The sequence below is a fragment of the Raphanus sativus genome, chromosome 3, assembly GCF_000801105.2.
Source record: "Raphanus sativus cultivar WK10039 chromosome 3, ASM80110v3, whole genome shotgun sequence".
NCBI lineage: Eukaryota > Viridiplantae > Streptophyta > Magnoliopsida > Brassicales > Brassicaceae > Raphanus > Raphanus sativus.
Genome location: NC_079513.1, coordinates 16,935,079 through 16,951,805, shown reverse-complemented (window position 1 = coordinate 16,951,805; position 16,727 = coordinate 16,935,079). Strand labels below are relative to the sequence as shown.

Sequence of the window (16,727 nt, the reverse complement as noted above, 5' to 3'; positions counted from 1 at the left end):
AACCAAAGACTACCGGCAGTGCACGTGTGCTCAGAACAACCATGAAGAGTTTTGTGACTTGTGATGATGTTCATTGAAAGAATAGTTTGGTCCAGCTCAACATAAAATCAAATCTCAAAAAAAAATTAATCATGAATTTGTAAACTAGAAAAATGAAGTTAATAAAGGTAACAAGAAAAAGAAAATTTTTATTAAGTTAACGTATCTATACTATTAAAGTACAAGCACATTTGGATTTTTACTTTGTTTACCCTTATTAAAGAGGCTTTCTTTTGTATTCATTAATGACATTTTGGACATTTTGCATTGGTTTCTTTTTTAATTGTTTTTGGTTTGTCATTAACCACCGGTTTCCTAATTCAATTTTGGTATGTGATTATTCCGTGTTTGATACTGCATCATTTTAATATTTTTCCAACCGGACATGTTTGAAACTGCATCATTTTTCTCAAACTATTTAATGGTTTGGTTTTAAACCGGTTTTTCCTAAATAAAATCCCAACTATCTAACAAAAATTATTTATAAAAAATAAAAATTGTTTATTGGTTCAACCAGTGGTTCAACCGGTAACTGGATTTCGATTTTAGTAGTTTTTATTGGATTTTTAAATTTTGTTTTTTTTCAAACCCGAACTGAATTTATCTTTGATCAACCGGTAATCCGTTCAACCGCAGGTCTCAATCGAATTTCAAAACACCGATCAAAACTATAAAACTGTTATATTGATTTATATTTAAAATATCTAATTCAAAATTAAAAACCTAAAAATACATGTATAATATAGTTTTACCGAACATAAATCTGGATATAAAATACATATATGAGACGGATTATATAAATACATATACAAGACGGATTATATAAATAATTATATAAAATTTTCACCAAACACCAACCGGACATGTTTGAAACTGCATCGTTTTTCTCAAACTATTTAATGGTTTGGTTTTAAACCGCTTTTTCCTAAATATAATCCCAACTATCTAACAAAAATTATCTATACTATTAAAGTACAAGCACATTTGGATTTTTACTTTGTTTACCCCTATTAAAGAGGCTTTCTTTTGTATTCATTAATGACATTTTGGACATTTTGCATTGGTTTCTTTTTAATTGTTTTTGGTTTGTCATTAACCACCGGTTTCCTAATTCAATTTTGGTATGTGATTATTCCGTGTTTGATACTGCATCATTTTAATATTTTTCCAACCGGACATGTTTGAAACTGCATCATTTTTCTCAAACTATTTAATGGTTTGGTTTTAAACCGTTTTTTCCTAAATAAAATCCCAACTATCTAACAAAAATTATTTATAAAAAATAAAAATTGTTTATTGGTTCAACCAGTGGTTCAACCGGTAACTGGATTTCGATTTTAGTAGTTTTTATTGGATTTTTAAATTTTGTTTTTTTTTCAAACCCGAACTGAATTTATCTTTGATCAACCGGTAATCCGTTCAACCGCAGGTCTCAATCGAATTTCAAAACACCGATCAAAACTATAAAACTGTTATATTGATTTATATTTAAAATATCTAATTCAAAATTAAAAACCTAAAAATACATGTATAATATAGTTTTACCGAACATAAATCTGGATATAAAATACATATATGAGACGGATTATATAAATACATATACAAGACGGATTATATAAATAATTATATAAAATTTTCACCAAACACCAACCGGACATGTTTGAAACTGCATCGTTTTTCTCAAACTATTTAATGGTTTGGTTTTAAACCGCTTTTTCCTAAATATAATCCCAACTATCTAACAAAAATTATTTATAAAAAAATAAAAATTGTTTATAGGTTCAACCGGTAACTGGATTTCGATTTTAGTAGTTTTTATTGGATTTTTAAATTTTGTTTTTTTTTTCAAACCCGAACTGAATTTATCTTTGATCAACCGGTAATCCGTTCAACCGCAGGTCTCAATCGAATTTCAAAACACCGATCAAAACTATAAAACTGTTATATTGATTTATATTTAAAATATCTAATTCAAAATTAAAAACCTAAAAATACATGTATAATATAGTTTTACCGAACATAAATCTGGATATAAAATACATATATGAGACGGATTATATAAATACATATACAAAACGGATTATATAAATGTGATTATATAAAATTTTCACCAAACATAAACCCGCGCTTTGAAAGCGCGGGTCAAAATCTAGTATCTTCTTAACACATGACAATTTTCTTGTTTGGAGTTCAGTATTACTAACCAACCCATCATATAGAAATTTGTTATCCTTATTTACAAACAGGGAAAATCTAGTTATAATTGTATACCTTTCATAATGTTTTATATACAATTTAATCCTGATAATTTTTTTATTTCTCTAAATTAATAAATCTAAACTTCATACAATGTATTATTCTATAACCAGGTAAGTTGGTGATAAAAATAAGATATTTTATTCTATCTTCCAGGAAAAAGGGAGAAGTATAGATAACAATAACATCATAAGAATTGCACATGCTCGCAATAAATTATAAGCAGAAGTATCCAGCTTAGTTTCACAATAGCGCAGTCGTTGTTAGTCAATTTGACAGACTCAATCCAACCTCAAAAACACACACATAACACAAACATTACAGAGGATCTGAGAGAGACATTTTGGAAGAGAATGGTGTAGCAATGAGGTTCTCATACTCACTTAGAAGGAAACATATTCGTGAGTTCTTAGGGGGATGAACCCTAATCAATGATACTCTCTTTCTCTCTTATTATGGACCCTCCAATATTGACACTTCTCCATCTATGTAACCTCCCAGGAGACAATAACCGTTTTACCATCTTTATCTATATATTGTGAACTACATTCGTCCCCGTATACTTGTATGCTTTTTGATCGGTTAAAACTCACATGTAAATGCTAAGTTACCTTATTATACAGCTTTGTAATCAGAGTTTATATTTGTCATCTGATCATACCAACAGTATTTCAGGGTTCTATAATCAGTCCAGCATATACAGCAACTGGTGTCAAGTATAACGCTGATCAAACTTAGCAACATCGTTGCAGTGTTCTGTACGTAGTACTTCATGTAGACAAGTCAAGAAGTCACTTGAACTTGTGCTTCTTAGATTCAATTCAACACAGCTCTAGGAAAAGTCAACATTCTAGAGTCAAGCATTTCTGCATATCAAACTGATGCATGAATCATAAACCAGGGTCGCACTTTTGATACATGACTATGGTTAGAACAGATTAAGCTACACTTTACATTAAAAGTTTTGGTGATTTTTTATTTTACTAGTTTTCAAGTTTTAATTTTTATATTAAGTTGTATTCCCCTACATAAGAATTTCAAATGATTAATAAAAACAAAACTTCCAGTTATTAACCTTCATTTCCAATAGATCTTAGAGTTAAGAGAAAACTTAGGATATATCTTTAGTCTAATTCTTTTTTTTTGACTTAAATCTTTAGTCTAATTCTTGTGTGAACAAATGTTCATATCAACTTTCTCCAAGAAGATTTAGACCCATCCCTGGAGTCTTTCCTTCAGATCTTATCTGCTCTATCTAACTATAGAGTGTGTGTTCGTACAATTTTTTACGAAGATGCAACTTTATGAGCAAAAATGATTGAATAAAAGTACTATATCATTTTAAAGTTGCCCATATCTCACCCCTTTTGGCTAACTGTCACCTTCAAACATTTAATAAGGAGCTCTGATAACTCTACTTCATATATATATAAACCCATTCTTCACCTTGTACTCTCATCCAAAGATACATCCTCTCATCACAACATTCTATCTATCTTATCTATAACTTGTTATATAGCTCCTCCTACTAAAATGAAGAGCAAGTTCATCAAGTCCTTTGAAAAGAAAGTGACACTGATGACAGGCAAAGTCGTATCACCTTGTACGTTTTGCGAGACATGTTGCAAAAGAATTTACCATGCATTCAAGAAGGAAGCTGAGGTGATACCAAAAGATGTCCCTAAGGGACACTTGGTTGTCTATGTAGGTGAGGAGTCCAGGAGGTTTGTGATAAAGATCAGCTTGCTTACACACCCACTCTTCAAGGCATTGCTGGATCAAGCACAGGATGCTTACGGTTTCAGTGCTGACTCCAGACTATGGATTCCATGCGATGTGAGCACCTTCCTCCATGTTGTCCGTTGTGCTGGTGCTCCACAGCATCAGAACAACTGCATGTGTATCTAGGAAGGTTGTTGTACAGGGAATTCGAGACATTCATTGATTTATCCGGGTCCACGTTCCCTAAGAGAATGTTTCCTAAGACACCAATTGGCTAATGCCAAGCTATGGCACTACACTAATAATGTAAAACTTGTTGTATTGAATGTCAATAATTCAGCGGAAGAAAATGTTATTAGCTAAATGGTAAGCAATAAACTCGATTAAGTCATGTATCACACTTCTCCAGCTCAAATGATATACATGAAGCCACTAAAACCAGAGTTTGTTACTCAATAGAACACATTAAAACACGAAAAGTGACTGAAGAAACATATAAGAGCTCCATTGTTTCCACTTAACTGAAACGTAAGCCCTAATAAAGAATATTTTCGAGTGGGGCATAAAGAGAGAAAGCACATAACAGTTTCGCCTTCCCACACATTCAAGACAAAGGCCGAGCATACCTGACAGCAATGTATTTTCTACCAAAATCATAGAATTGTATTTTCTGTCAAAACCAAAAAATTACACTTTTCCAATAAAATTACAAAATCATATTTTTTTTGTTAAAATTGTAAAATCACATTTTATGCTAAAACCATAAAGTCATATTTTCCACCAGTACTATAAAATTATATTTTCCCACCAATACTATAAAACTATATTTTTTTCACTAAAACTTTAAAAATTATACTTTTTCTGATTTAGGCGAAAAAATGAAATTTCTTGCAACACCATAACTTTTCTACCAAAACCGTCAAATCACATTTTTCGGGAAAAATTACAAAATCTCACTTACCCACCAAAATCACAAAAACGTATTTCCCTTCAAAAACTCTTTTTCTGCCAAATCACACAGCCAATACTTTGAAATTACACTTTTCAGTTTTCACTAAAACCGCCAAGTGGCAACCACAAAAGACACATTTTATCTATATTATTAAAGTAAAATAACTAATAGGTTTTTGCCCCTACCTTTTCAAAATAATTACAACTCTCTGCCACTGCCTTTAAAAAAAAAGATTTTTGATCCTATTTAATTCGACCAGTGACATTCTTTATTTTTCGATCAATTAAAATCCAATCCAACCAGCATTTATTTCGCCAATCATATATAGCAGCAGTTGCTAATATTCCATTACTTATTTTTCGGAAAATTAAATGCCAATTCCACCAAACTTTTATTCAACCAATCACATTCAAGCAGTTGTTATTAATATGACTACTTAAGGAGCTCCTATATTACAGTTGTATTGATGCCACTTTATCAAAAATATATTCATACCATAAAGCATAGAAATCTAATATTATCGGTAGATAAATAAAATTATCCTAGGCTGGGTCTCTGACTTGATTTTTATAGCAATCTGATATTCTCAATTAAACACTGAAATTAAAACCCACTACATACACTAAATATTGTAAATTCAAAATCATCAAATAAAACCAAAATTATTTTGTTTTATTAATCTCAATAAATCAGCTAATGTCAAAATAATAATGTGTACATGAGTGGATAAGCCCACTTTTGAAACTCATTCAAACATTTTTAATTTGTTTTAAGCATATAGACAAATAAATTCATAAAAATTACTATACAATAAATTTTACATTTAAATTTAAAACTCTTAAAATAATTTCTATATGTATAAATATATAACTTTTTATATCATGTCTAACATATATATGAATATTTTCAAACATAAAAAATTATTACAATTGTAAATAGAGTAGATCATCTTATATATAAACACATAATTTTATCACTAAAAATGAAATAAACTCCGCGTTTTCTAAGCGCGGGTCAAATCCTAGTACTATCTTATAGGCAGAAACAACTTATGGAGAGAAAATGTGTTATTTCTCCATGAGAAATATTGTATCCTCTCATATGTCTCCCAAACTATGACATCATTCCAGATATCTCCGTAATTAAAATTTGAAATCTATTTCTCCATAAAATTATAGCATAACTCTTATATTTCTCCGAAATAAAAGTTCGAAAGCCATATCCATAAAAATAAATTACTCGATTTAAACTTATAAATTAAAATCATTTTGGTTTATTAAACCAGTTTTAGACCAATAACGACCCAATTAAGATCTGATTACAGCAATCAAACCAGAAATTATAAACACAAGGACATATAATTTCTTGTTTGATTATTGTAATCTTAATCGGGTCGTTATTGGTCGAAAACTGGTTTAATTAACCAAAACAGTTTTAGTTTATAGGTTTTGAACCAAGCAATTTAATTTTATGGAGTTATGACTTTCGAACTTTTATTTCGAAGAAATATAAGAGTTATGCTATAGTTTCATGAAGAAATAGGTTTCAAACCTTTATTCGGGAATATCTGGGATGAGGTCATAGTTTAGGAAACATATGGGAAGATACTATATTTTTCGTAGGAAATAGCACGTTTATCCACTTATGGATATTAGGACCTTGTATAGGAAATTAAGAACCTTAGATTAGACTGTGTTGTCTTTGATACCAAATTTACAAACACATAGTAGGTACAACTACAAAGAAGGTATCTAAGATCAAATTTTATTTATTAAGGGTTCAAGGAATGACAGAAATAATTTATAATTTGGGAGATTTTTATTTTATTATGAGCACTTAAATGATATTACAAAGGACTTGAAAGACTGATAACTCAGATCTCTCTCGCATGCAAGCATTTCTATCTCCAATAGCAGACTTTGCCTTCTTTTAGATTCCAAGTCTCCTTATTTATAATTCAAGGCCTAAGAAATATTCCATAGAATATTTCTTTAGATATTTGATATCATACATTACACACCACACAAATAATATTTTACATTATACACCGAATATATCTGGTGTTGATTATTTTTGGTAATATATGTCACACTTACTTGATGTTGTCATAGACAATATTTAACATATTGGAATAGGAGCTCCGTACCAATCGTTAAGGCACTCCAACATGGGATCAATGATCTTCCCTTCACAAATCGCCGTGAAAACCTTATCAAACTCTTCTCCCGGCGACGTCACTTTCTCTCAAGTCAGAAGCTTTGTTCCAAGCTCTTCCCTCACGAATCTATACAAAGGATACGACCTACACTCCTTAATACGGTTCGGGATATCAGCTCTTCCGTCATCATACGCCGCTCTAGTTGCCTCCACTGCTTTCGGAAGCACCGCCTTGAGAACTTCCTCGAAAGCTCCAATCTTTTGGAAGATGGAAGTCACTACGTTCTTCTCACTCTCACCGTTGATCAGAGCATGGTCGACAATAACCTGTCTTAGCTTCTGGATCAACGGGTACGTCGCGCTGCATGGATCGTCAGCGTATGTGTAGACTTGTTCTGTTGTTCACGGTCTACAACTTTAAGTAAATCTTTCACGCATAAGCGAGATGCGTGAAGCACACCGTTGACTCCAGTAGTAAGAACTTTCTTAGCGACATGAGAGACTGTGCTTTTAACAGTTTGTTTTAGATTCTCCTCCAAGTGTCTCAGATCGACAGCTTGGCAAATTGCGACAAGGAAAGTCGTCGACATGAGTTTGAGAATGTCAACAGTTTCTGAAGTCTTACGAGATGAGATCAGACCAAGAGAGTTAACATCTTGGTTGTGTTTCTCTGCGAACTGAACATGGCTTGTCACTGGATTGGCCAAGTACTGAAGCTCCGAACAGTATGAAGCCATCGCGATCTCTGCTCCTTCGAATTCATAATCCAAACTCGGGTTCCTCGAAGCAGTTATTTAGAAAATAAGTTAACTTTATTAACTACTAGTGATTTTCCGGCGCTACGCGCTGGATTCGTATGTTATATTTTTACATAAATTTATAAATTATTATATGGTCTTAACAAATATAATATGTTAAATATAAAAATAAAAAATATTAAAAATGATATTTTCTAATCTTTTTTATAGTGGTTAGTGACAGTAGTGCATTACTTTGTTTGAAATTGTTTAGTTCAAAATGTAATAACATAAGTGGTTGTTACTAATCGATTTAATAAAAATAGAATAAAAAGCCGATAGTCATAACAAAATTAATTTAGATGGAATTTAAACATAAAACAAAGTTGATGTTTTATATAGAGAACATACTTATATTATTAATTGTTAAAATAACTATATATGAACTATAAAACTTTTACTAATATGTTTAGTTCAAATAATAGAAAGATGGAATACGTTTCAAATTTTATAATTTTATAAAAAATAAGGGTGAAATGTCAATTTTTGGTAAAATAATTGGTGTGTATCTAATATATATTTTTAAAATTACCGTGTTGACTTTTAAAATATAGAGGTGCGAGTTGTATGTGTTACTTTGGTTTCAATGTCTCTCAAAAAGATGTATCTTAAAGAAGAAACATAAAATTATTTTCTATATTAATTTTGTTATAATGGAAGATTTTGTATGTGTTCATAACGAAATTCTTGTTTGTCCACCCTTATTTAGAATATCAACGAATTTTAATATGAATCTAAATATGATTTTTATCTAAAACCTATAAATGGTATCTAAACTCCTCTATTTAATGGACAATTTCTATTTTAACCGGAATAGAACAATTTCACCAAATCTTCCTAGTAAAAGTCAATTTGTTAATTAGTAAATGAGATGTTAGCATCTATAACGATCACGAGAAATACAATTTCTAACTATCTGTGACATTCGGGCTTGCTGACTTGTTGCATTTAGTAATGGTTTTGACAATAAATGGTTAGTGTGGTGCAAAGGATTAATGGTGAGGGTGGTGTGTGGTTTGCATCAATTTTAAATAACTTTAGCAATCAAGCAACGTTTTTAAATTTAGCCTAATGGTTAGGGTCTAAAGGCTTATACACCCAGGTCTGGGGTTCGATTCTCAGACTATGCAATTTATTGCAGATTTCTCAAATCCATGTTTCAAGTCCCGGAGAGAGCGCGATTTATTAGGCAACTATGCAGATTATGGAAGGAATGATTACAGGCAACTATGCGATTATGAAAAGAATTATTACAAGAGATCTTTAACATGGTGCAAGTAATTCTGGTCAGGCGTGGATCTTCATAGGACGGCTCAGATGATGCAGTTAGGCGTAGATCTTCTTAAGACATGTAATATTGTCGGTTGTCGAATCGTCTATGTAATGTTCCTAATAATTGTAATATCATAATAAATCAGCGTTAAAAAAAAAGACAACCAAAAATATATGAAATACTTGAAACTTGAAAGCTTACAAATAAATGAATGGACTAATGGGATGATACATTTTTATATAATGAGGAGAAGATGTTTAATTGGATTGTTACGTAATTTTGTGGAAACTAAAACAAATTTAGTAGGTAAAGTTTTTTTCTGAATATGTTTATTAAATATAAACTTGAAGTACAATTAAATATTATATGAAAATAAGGAAAAATAATATATGGGATATTTAATAGAGGAGAATATATAGGAGATGATTCGAATGATTTTATGGTATAGAGAAAGTATTAAATGCTGAAATTCTATTGGTTAATAAATGCTGTAAAATGATTGAATTGGTTCTTTTTTATGGTCCATATTAATTAGATTGTGTTAAAATATGGCAATGACATGGCATTATAAATAATTCAAAAAGTCGAGGGCATAATTCTAAGAATGATTATGTTTTAATAGTATAGATTGTGTTAAAATATGGCAATGACATGGCATTATAAATAATTCAAAAAGTCAAGGGCATAATTCTAAGAATGATTATGTTTTAATAGTATAGATATATAGAAATCAGGAGATGAATTTACAGATGATCCAACTAGGGAGAAAATACAAATTGAGTTTTAACGGAATAAAATAATCAATATTTTAAATACAATTAGAGTGTGAAACGTACTAAAACGAAAATAAGATTATAACGCCTGTTGGGAAATGCAAAAGAAGTATAATCCATTTTAGTAACGCAAGAGACTGAGGGCCTGACTGGTGTAACCGCAGCGGTTGCGGTTGCGGTTGCGGGAGTTTGCGGATGCGGATGGTTGCGGTTTTAAGCGTTTTCTAGAGATTTGTACGACTGGTACAACTGTTAGAAATTGTTGCGTTTGCGGGACTCTCATAACTGGTAAACTACCAAACGCAATATCTGTTAAATAATAATTTAACAATATTTACATTTTATGTAATTATAAAAAATATTAAAAATTATAATAATATGATAAATATAAAATTTATATTTATAAAATCATATTATTCAATGTTTGACCGTTTGCTTGCGTTGCTGGAGTATTATTTAAAGAAGAGATGATATAAGCAAAAATATAGTTTACCTTTTAATTGATCCATGCATTTTATTGGCGTTTTCGAAAATAATACTAATTAAACTTTTTGCATTTTTCAACATAGTATCTTGACCAATATAAAGTTAAAAAAAAAATCAACCATATCTGAATAGAACTGACTATCTGTATAACTAAGACTAGATTTCGATAAAAGTGCCGTTTAATTTACGACAAATTATTAGAAATACCACAAGTTAAATACCATCTTTCAAAAATACCATTAATAAAAAAATATACTAACATTTGGATTTAGTCTTTAGTGTTTATGATTAAAGTTTAGTATTAAGGGGTTGGGGTTGAGTTTATAAATGTTCCATAAATATTTTTAAAAAGTTAGCTTAGTGTTGTTTTATTACAAATTTAGGGTATTTGTGAAAATAGTCATTCATTAATGGTAAATTTGAAAAGTTGTATCAATGTTTTCTACCTCCACGCGACATTGCTCCTCAGGTTTTCGCCCATTAAGGAAATTTTCTCACTGCTGCCTTCCGTAGGAGCCTGGGCCGTGTCTCAGTCCCAGTGTGGCTGATCATCCTCTCGGACCAGCTAATGATCATTGCCTTAGTAAGCTATTACTTCACCAACTATTACTTCACCAACTAGCTAATCATACGCGAGCCCCTCCTCAGACGAATTCCTCCTTTTGCTCCTCAGCCTACGGGTATTAGCAGCCGTTTCCAGCTGTTGTTCCCCTCCCAAGGGCAGGTTCATACGCGTTACTCATCCGTCCGCCACTGGAAACACCACTTCCCGTCCGACTTGCATGTGTTAAGCATACCACCAGTGTTCATCCTAAGCCAGGATCGAATTTTCCATGAGATTCATAGTTGCATTACTTATAGCTTCCTTCTTCGTAGACAAAGCTGATTCGGAATCGTCAATCATCCCAAGTCATAACTTGTATCCATGCGCTTCATATTCGCATGGAGTTTGCTCCCAGAAATATAACTATCTCTACTCCTTCACGTCAATCCCACGAGCCTCTTATCCATTTTTATTCGATCACAGCGAAGGAGTAAGTCAAAATATAAAAACTCACATTCATTGGGTTTAGAGATAATCAGGCTCAAACTGATGACTTCCACCACGTCAAGGTGACACTCTACCGCTGAGTTAAATCCCTTCCCCCAATAAAAAATAGAACTGACTAATCCTAAGTCAAAGGGTCTAGAAACTCAAGGCCACTATTCTTGAACAACTTGAATTGGAGCCGAGCTTATCTTTCGCACTATTACGGGTATGAATTTAATCAAAATACCAGTCAAGAAATTAAGAGCCTAACTTTTTGATAACAAAATATTTTTATAATAAATATTATAACTTTGAAATTAATTTTGTATGTATTATATATATAATTTGCTTGTTATTATTTTCATTCATTTTATTCTTTTCATATATGTATATATATATAAATATAAAAGTTTGTTTATTTAGTTCATTTTGTATTCATTTTATTTTTTTTAATGACGGAGACATTAAATTAGTGAAATTATTTAAAATAATTATTTTAGAGGGGTACTTAATGAGGTTTAGAGACAGATCGATCGGGATATAACGAACATACATCATTTTTATTTTATGAACTTTAATTTATGGTTTTGTAATGATTATTTTTCAACTAAAAATTAATATTTCTCTAATTTATGATTATATAATTTTGCATCATTTATAATTAGTTTATGTATATGATTTTATTTTATTTAAACTTATTAATTAAATTTAGGGTTGAAGAATATATTAACCCATTATGCGAATTTTTGATTCAAAATTTAAAACTGTATGGAAATTATATTATTCAAATGTAATTTTAATTTTTAATTTTATATTTATATTTGATTTTATATTTTCTAACATAAATAATAGATTATTTTAGAAAGTTTATTTAGACAGTACGAAAACAAAATCAATTTACAATCATGTTAAACTAGGCGTGGCTCCTCACAACTCGTGCGAACTAATATATACCCAATATATTTTAATTTTAATATTAATTTTATTGATATATATATATATTATATAATTAAATATAAAATTTAAAATAATATTATAAATTATCTACTTCAATATATATATTTACAATGGATGTTTTAGATTATATTTATTTATTTCATCTTTTTATTTAGGCGGTGTAGATTTTAGATAAAGTCTCTTCTAATAATACAAAACCATGATTAAGAAATTTAGGTTTTGAAATCATGCATTTTGTTTAATTATGAACTAAAAGGAATCGAAGTGACACTAAAGCATTATTAACATTTATAACTCATAAAAAATATCAAAATAACAATAACCAATCAACATTATAAATTATCAATAATTTAACTTTTAGAAACTGTGATACAAAATATTTTTTTACAAAAAATGTATTGCTCATATATAGTAATAATGATATATATATATGTATATATTTTATATCATAAACAAATTAATTACCTTCTATATATAAAAATAATAATATTAATTGGATTAATGATTTATTTTTAAAATATCTATATCTAACAGTATCTAAATTTAGTTTAAATTTTGAATCACATGTGATAATTAATTTAAAATATTTTTAATATGGTATTCGTAAATTTTAAGTTTTTTGTTCGTTTTGTATTATATTATATTATATTATATTATATTATCTTATATCTCCTACTCACTATGTTCCAAATTGTAAATAGTTTGGCTAAAAACACTATAATATGAACAAAGTGGTTATTTGTTAAAAATATTATTTAATATATAACTTCAACCAATTATAAAATAATTAACATAATTTAATTGATCACACACTATTCAAAGAATACAAAGTTGCATTGAAATATTCAAACTACTTATATTAAACAATTTTTTTAGTAAAACTACTTACAATATAGGACGGAAGGAGTATTAGCAAAGACTTCAATTGTTAGAAAACTTACATCTTTTAACTAACTATACATATAAGCTAAAAGTAATAATTATAATTTGCTCAGAAGTTTTGTAATTTTTCTGTGTTTCACGCATCAACGTAAGATGAAAAATAAAATATAAATACACAGAATCTGCAAATTATCATAATACAATATCAAGATAGATACTAATATACATCATAAATCTATATATTATGGTACATATCACTATAATATGACATATATAAAAATAAATATCACTTACACATTATCTATACTATTTAACTATAAAATAAAATAAGAATAAATTGTTTACAATAACATGTAACAAATATAATTTAAACATATCCAGTAATAAATATGATTTTGAAACAGAATAACAAGAATTGGTACTCTTAAGATTTAGACCAAAAAAATAATTGGTCTTAAATGCTGCATTTGTCTAATTTTTTAAATATATTAATTAAATTAATTTACAGATAAATTAATATATATTGGTGCTATTTTGAAATAAATCTAGAAGTTGTACCAAAACATAATATATATAATATATATATATAATATATATATATAATATATATTATAATATAATAGTTTTTTCATGGTACAAAAGAAAAGGAACTTCCTTTTTAAATAATAATATCAATTATTTATATAGACAATATATTATATTATAAATAATTAGTTTGGGTATTTCCATTGGTTCGAGATACCCAAGGTTAATCAGAAAAATTATAAATAAAAAAATTGCTCTTAACTCGTCAAAGTCAGAATAATTATAATTATAATCACTAATTTTGAAATAGTTATATTATTTAAACTATTAAGTTAATGACTCAGCAAAAAACAAATAAAAACAAGATAAATAAACAAAATTAATTAAATCATGGAGAACATGAAAAATCAGCAAAATACTTCAATATTAATTCTAATTACAAAGTTTGAAGTAATTATATTATTTAAATTAATAAATTAATGACTCCGCCAAAAACTAATAAAACATGACTAATAAGTAAAATATCTAAAATCATGAGAAATGATAAATCATCAAAATAACTTCTCAAATAATAGTAGATTATATTATAATGCAAAGTAATATCTTTTAAAATTATATAATATCTTACTTCTTTTAAATAAATAATTTAATTTTTATGTTGTAAAATGATTTAAAACACTTATTTACGGAATATTTATATAATAATTTGAGTGGTAACCTAATAATAATTTAAATAGTATCAAAATCAGCACAATATCAACATAACTTATTTACAAAAGGTATTTGTAATATCTCTACCTTTAGCAGTTATAAAAATAATTTCTAAGATTCTATGTTAGTCTAGACGATGATGAGGATTAATCTCACCAAATATATATATATATAATATATAATATATATATATATATCTCCTATATATTAATAGAAAAACATTTAAAAAGTTGTAAACTGTAATTTTAATAATTACCAAATATATTTATTGAGTTGTCACTTAATTAAGATACCAATTAATCTTATATGGTAGCTTAAGAATCAATTGAAAAAATGTTGGTCCAGGATTTAATTCCTAAGAAAACATTATATTAATACAAAATATAAGAAGCATGTATTATTTCCTTAAATAAAAGCAACTACCTAATATGATTAGTATATATATGACAATTAATATTAGGAATAATAAAGATTTGATAACAATTTTTGCATCCTTTTTTATTTTTGTTTAATTTATATATTAAAAGAAATCAAACAATCAAATTAACCATATAATAAAAATTAGATTTTTTCTTATATGTATATTTTGAATTTTTTTTTAAATACTTTAAAATGCAAAAAATGTTAAAGACCCTTTGAAAATTCTGTAATCAATGGCTTAATTTTTGTTATAATAAAATCCAAATGATCATAAAATCATATTAATATGAATATCTTTTAATTAAACTATGTACCATTAAAAATATATAAATATGTTAATTTCGAAATTTGCATTGAAACCTTAATATTTTAATTTTGAAATTTGATACCACAACGAACATTTTGAGATTAATGGTTTAAATTTTTTGTTACATCAAATTATCAAATGTTAAAAAATCATATGAGTAGGAAGTCTCAATAATAAATATTTATATTAAATATACTATATATTTATGTCAATATCTTTGAAATATTATTATATACCATATAAAATGAATAAAATGATTATTTTCATTTATTTACCATAAATATATTGTAAATAAACAAGATGTATTAGAAAAGTATTATAAATGTTTCACTCAAGTTAACATGTTACAAAACATTGAATTTCAAGTTTTAGAAAACACTATAAAACCATAACACATGTATGTGGGAGACTTATGTTGGGAATGCTGTCACGTGTGTCCCACTTGTCTAAGTCACTAGGGTCGATTTATATAGTAGTTAATGATCAAATTTCCTATTAATGTCAACAAATACACAATCAATGTTGTTTATTTCCTTCTTTGGGTACAAAAACAATTCGACGTATATGGTTTAAAACCTACTCTAGCTTATTCTATGTATATGTTGACAAAATAGTCAAGTATCTTTACTAAACTAAGAATAAAGTCAAGAATATACCGAATAAAAACGAAATTTCTGCCATTAATCAGATTCATGTTTAGCATAATGATATTTCAGAATCACGTAGTTTTAGAATATTATCGTTTTTATCAGTTACAAATTAATCATTTTCCCTTAAATAAACATGTAAATGACTATAAAGATTCGTTTATAAATATCCGGAAACACGAAACGACACCATTTTGGTATAAACAGCAGTGGATTAAGAATCGTCTACGTTATGGAAAGTTGGACCACACACGATCTGGACCATTGAATTAAATTTAAAGCCATAAGAACCGTTAGATGTCAAAAACTCGAAGCCAGTAGAGTCCAGGCGTAGATGGACCCCATGTTTCACCTTTAACACCTCTTTCTCTCCCTCCACTGCTGTACAAAAGCTGCTCACATCAAAAAGCAAACACTTAACGAGGAAGAAACAAACTCATCTCTTCCACGCTGTTTTTTACTTGTGTTAATCAGATCTCTCTCTCTCAAGAGTTTAAGACAAGTACTTAACTTTAGGTTCTGTTTCTGGGAACTTTCATTTTTTTCTAACTTTTCTTAGATCATATTCACTTTTTTCTTCTTCCCATTTTATGATAAACTGTTGCAAAGTGTTCTGTCCGAGCAGGAGAAGATGAGAATCTCTCTGCTTTTTTCCTCTCTGTTAGTTTCCACTTGTCTCTTCACTTCTTCATCTGCTCAATCGGCAGGTAATTGTCTGTCTTTTTAGTACTTTCTGATGTTTTTAGTAAAGATTCTTGTTCATGTGAACTAAGTGTGACAAGGGTTTTGAAAA

General features: G+C 28.6%; 1 protein-coding gene and 1 pseudogene across 1 annotated transcript; one reads left to right on the top strand and one right to left on the bottom strand.

Annotated features, from left to right (window-relative positions):
- Positions 1 to 3,775: 3,775 nt before the first annotated feature.
- Positions 3,776 to 4,267, top strand: LOC108846824 (protein SMALL AUXIN UP-REGULATED RNA 12-like). Its single transcript, XM_018620027.2, has one exon. The coding sequence runs from the start codon at positions 3,829 to 3,831 to the stop codon at positions 4,201 to 4,203; it is 375 nt and encodes a 124-aa protein (XP_018475529.1). The 5' UTR covers positions 3,776 to 3,828; the 3' UTR covers positions 4,204 to 4,267.
- A 2,702-nt stretch (positions 4,268 to 6,969) lies between these two features.
- On the bottom strand, positions 6,970 to 7,917 carry LOC108845335 (phenylalanine ammonia-lyase 1-like; annotated as a pseudogene).
- Positions 7,918 to 16,727: the final 8,810 nt, after the last annotated feature.

Bases quoted from the DNA above. Each gene is read 5' to 3' on its own strand.
- LOC108846824 (XM_018620027.2), top strand. From the start codon at position 3,829: ATGAAGAGCAAGTTCATCAAGTCCTTTGAAAAGAAAGTGACACTGATG.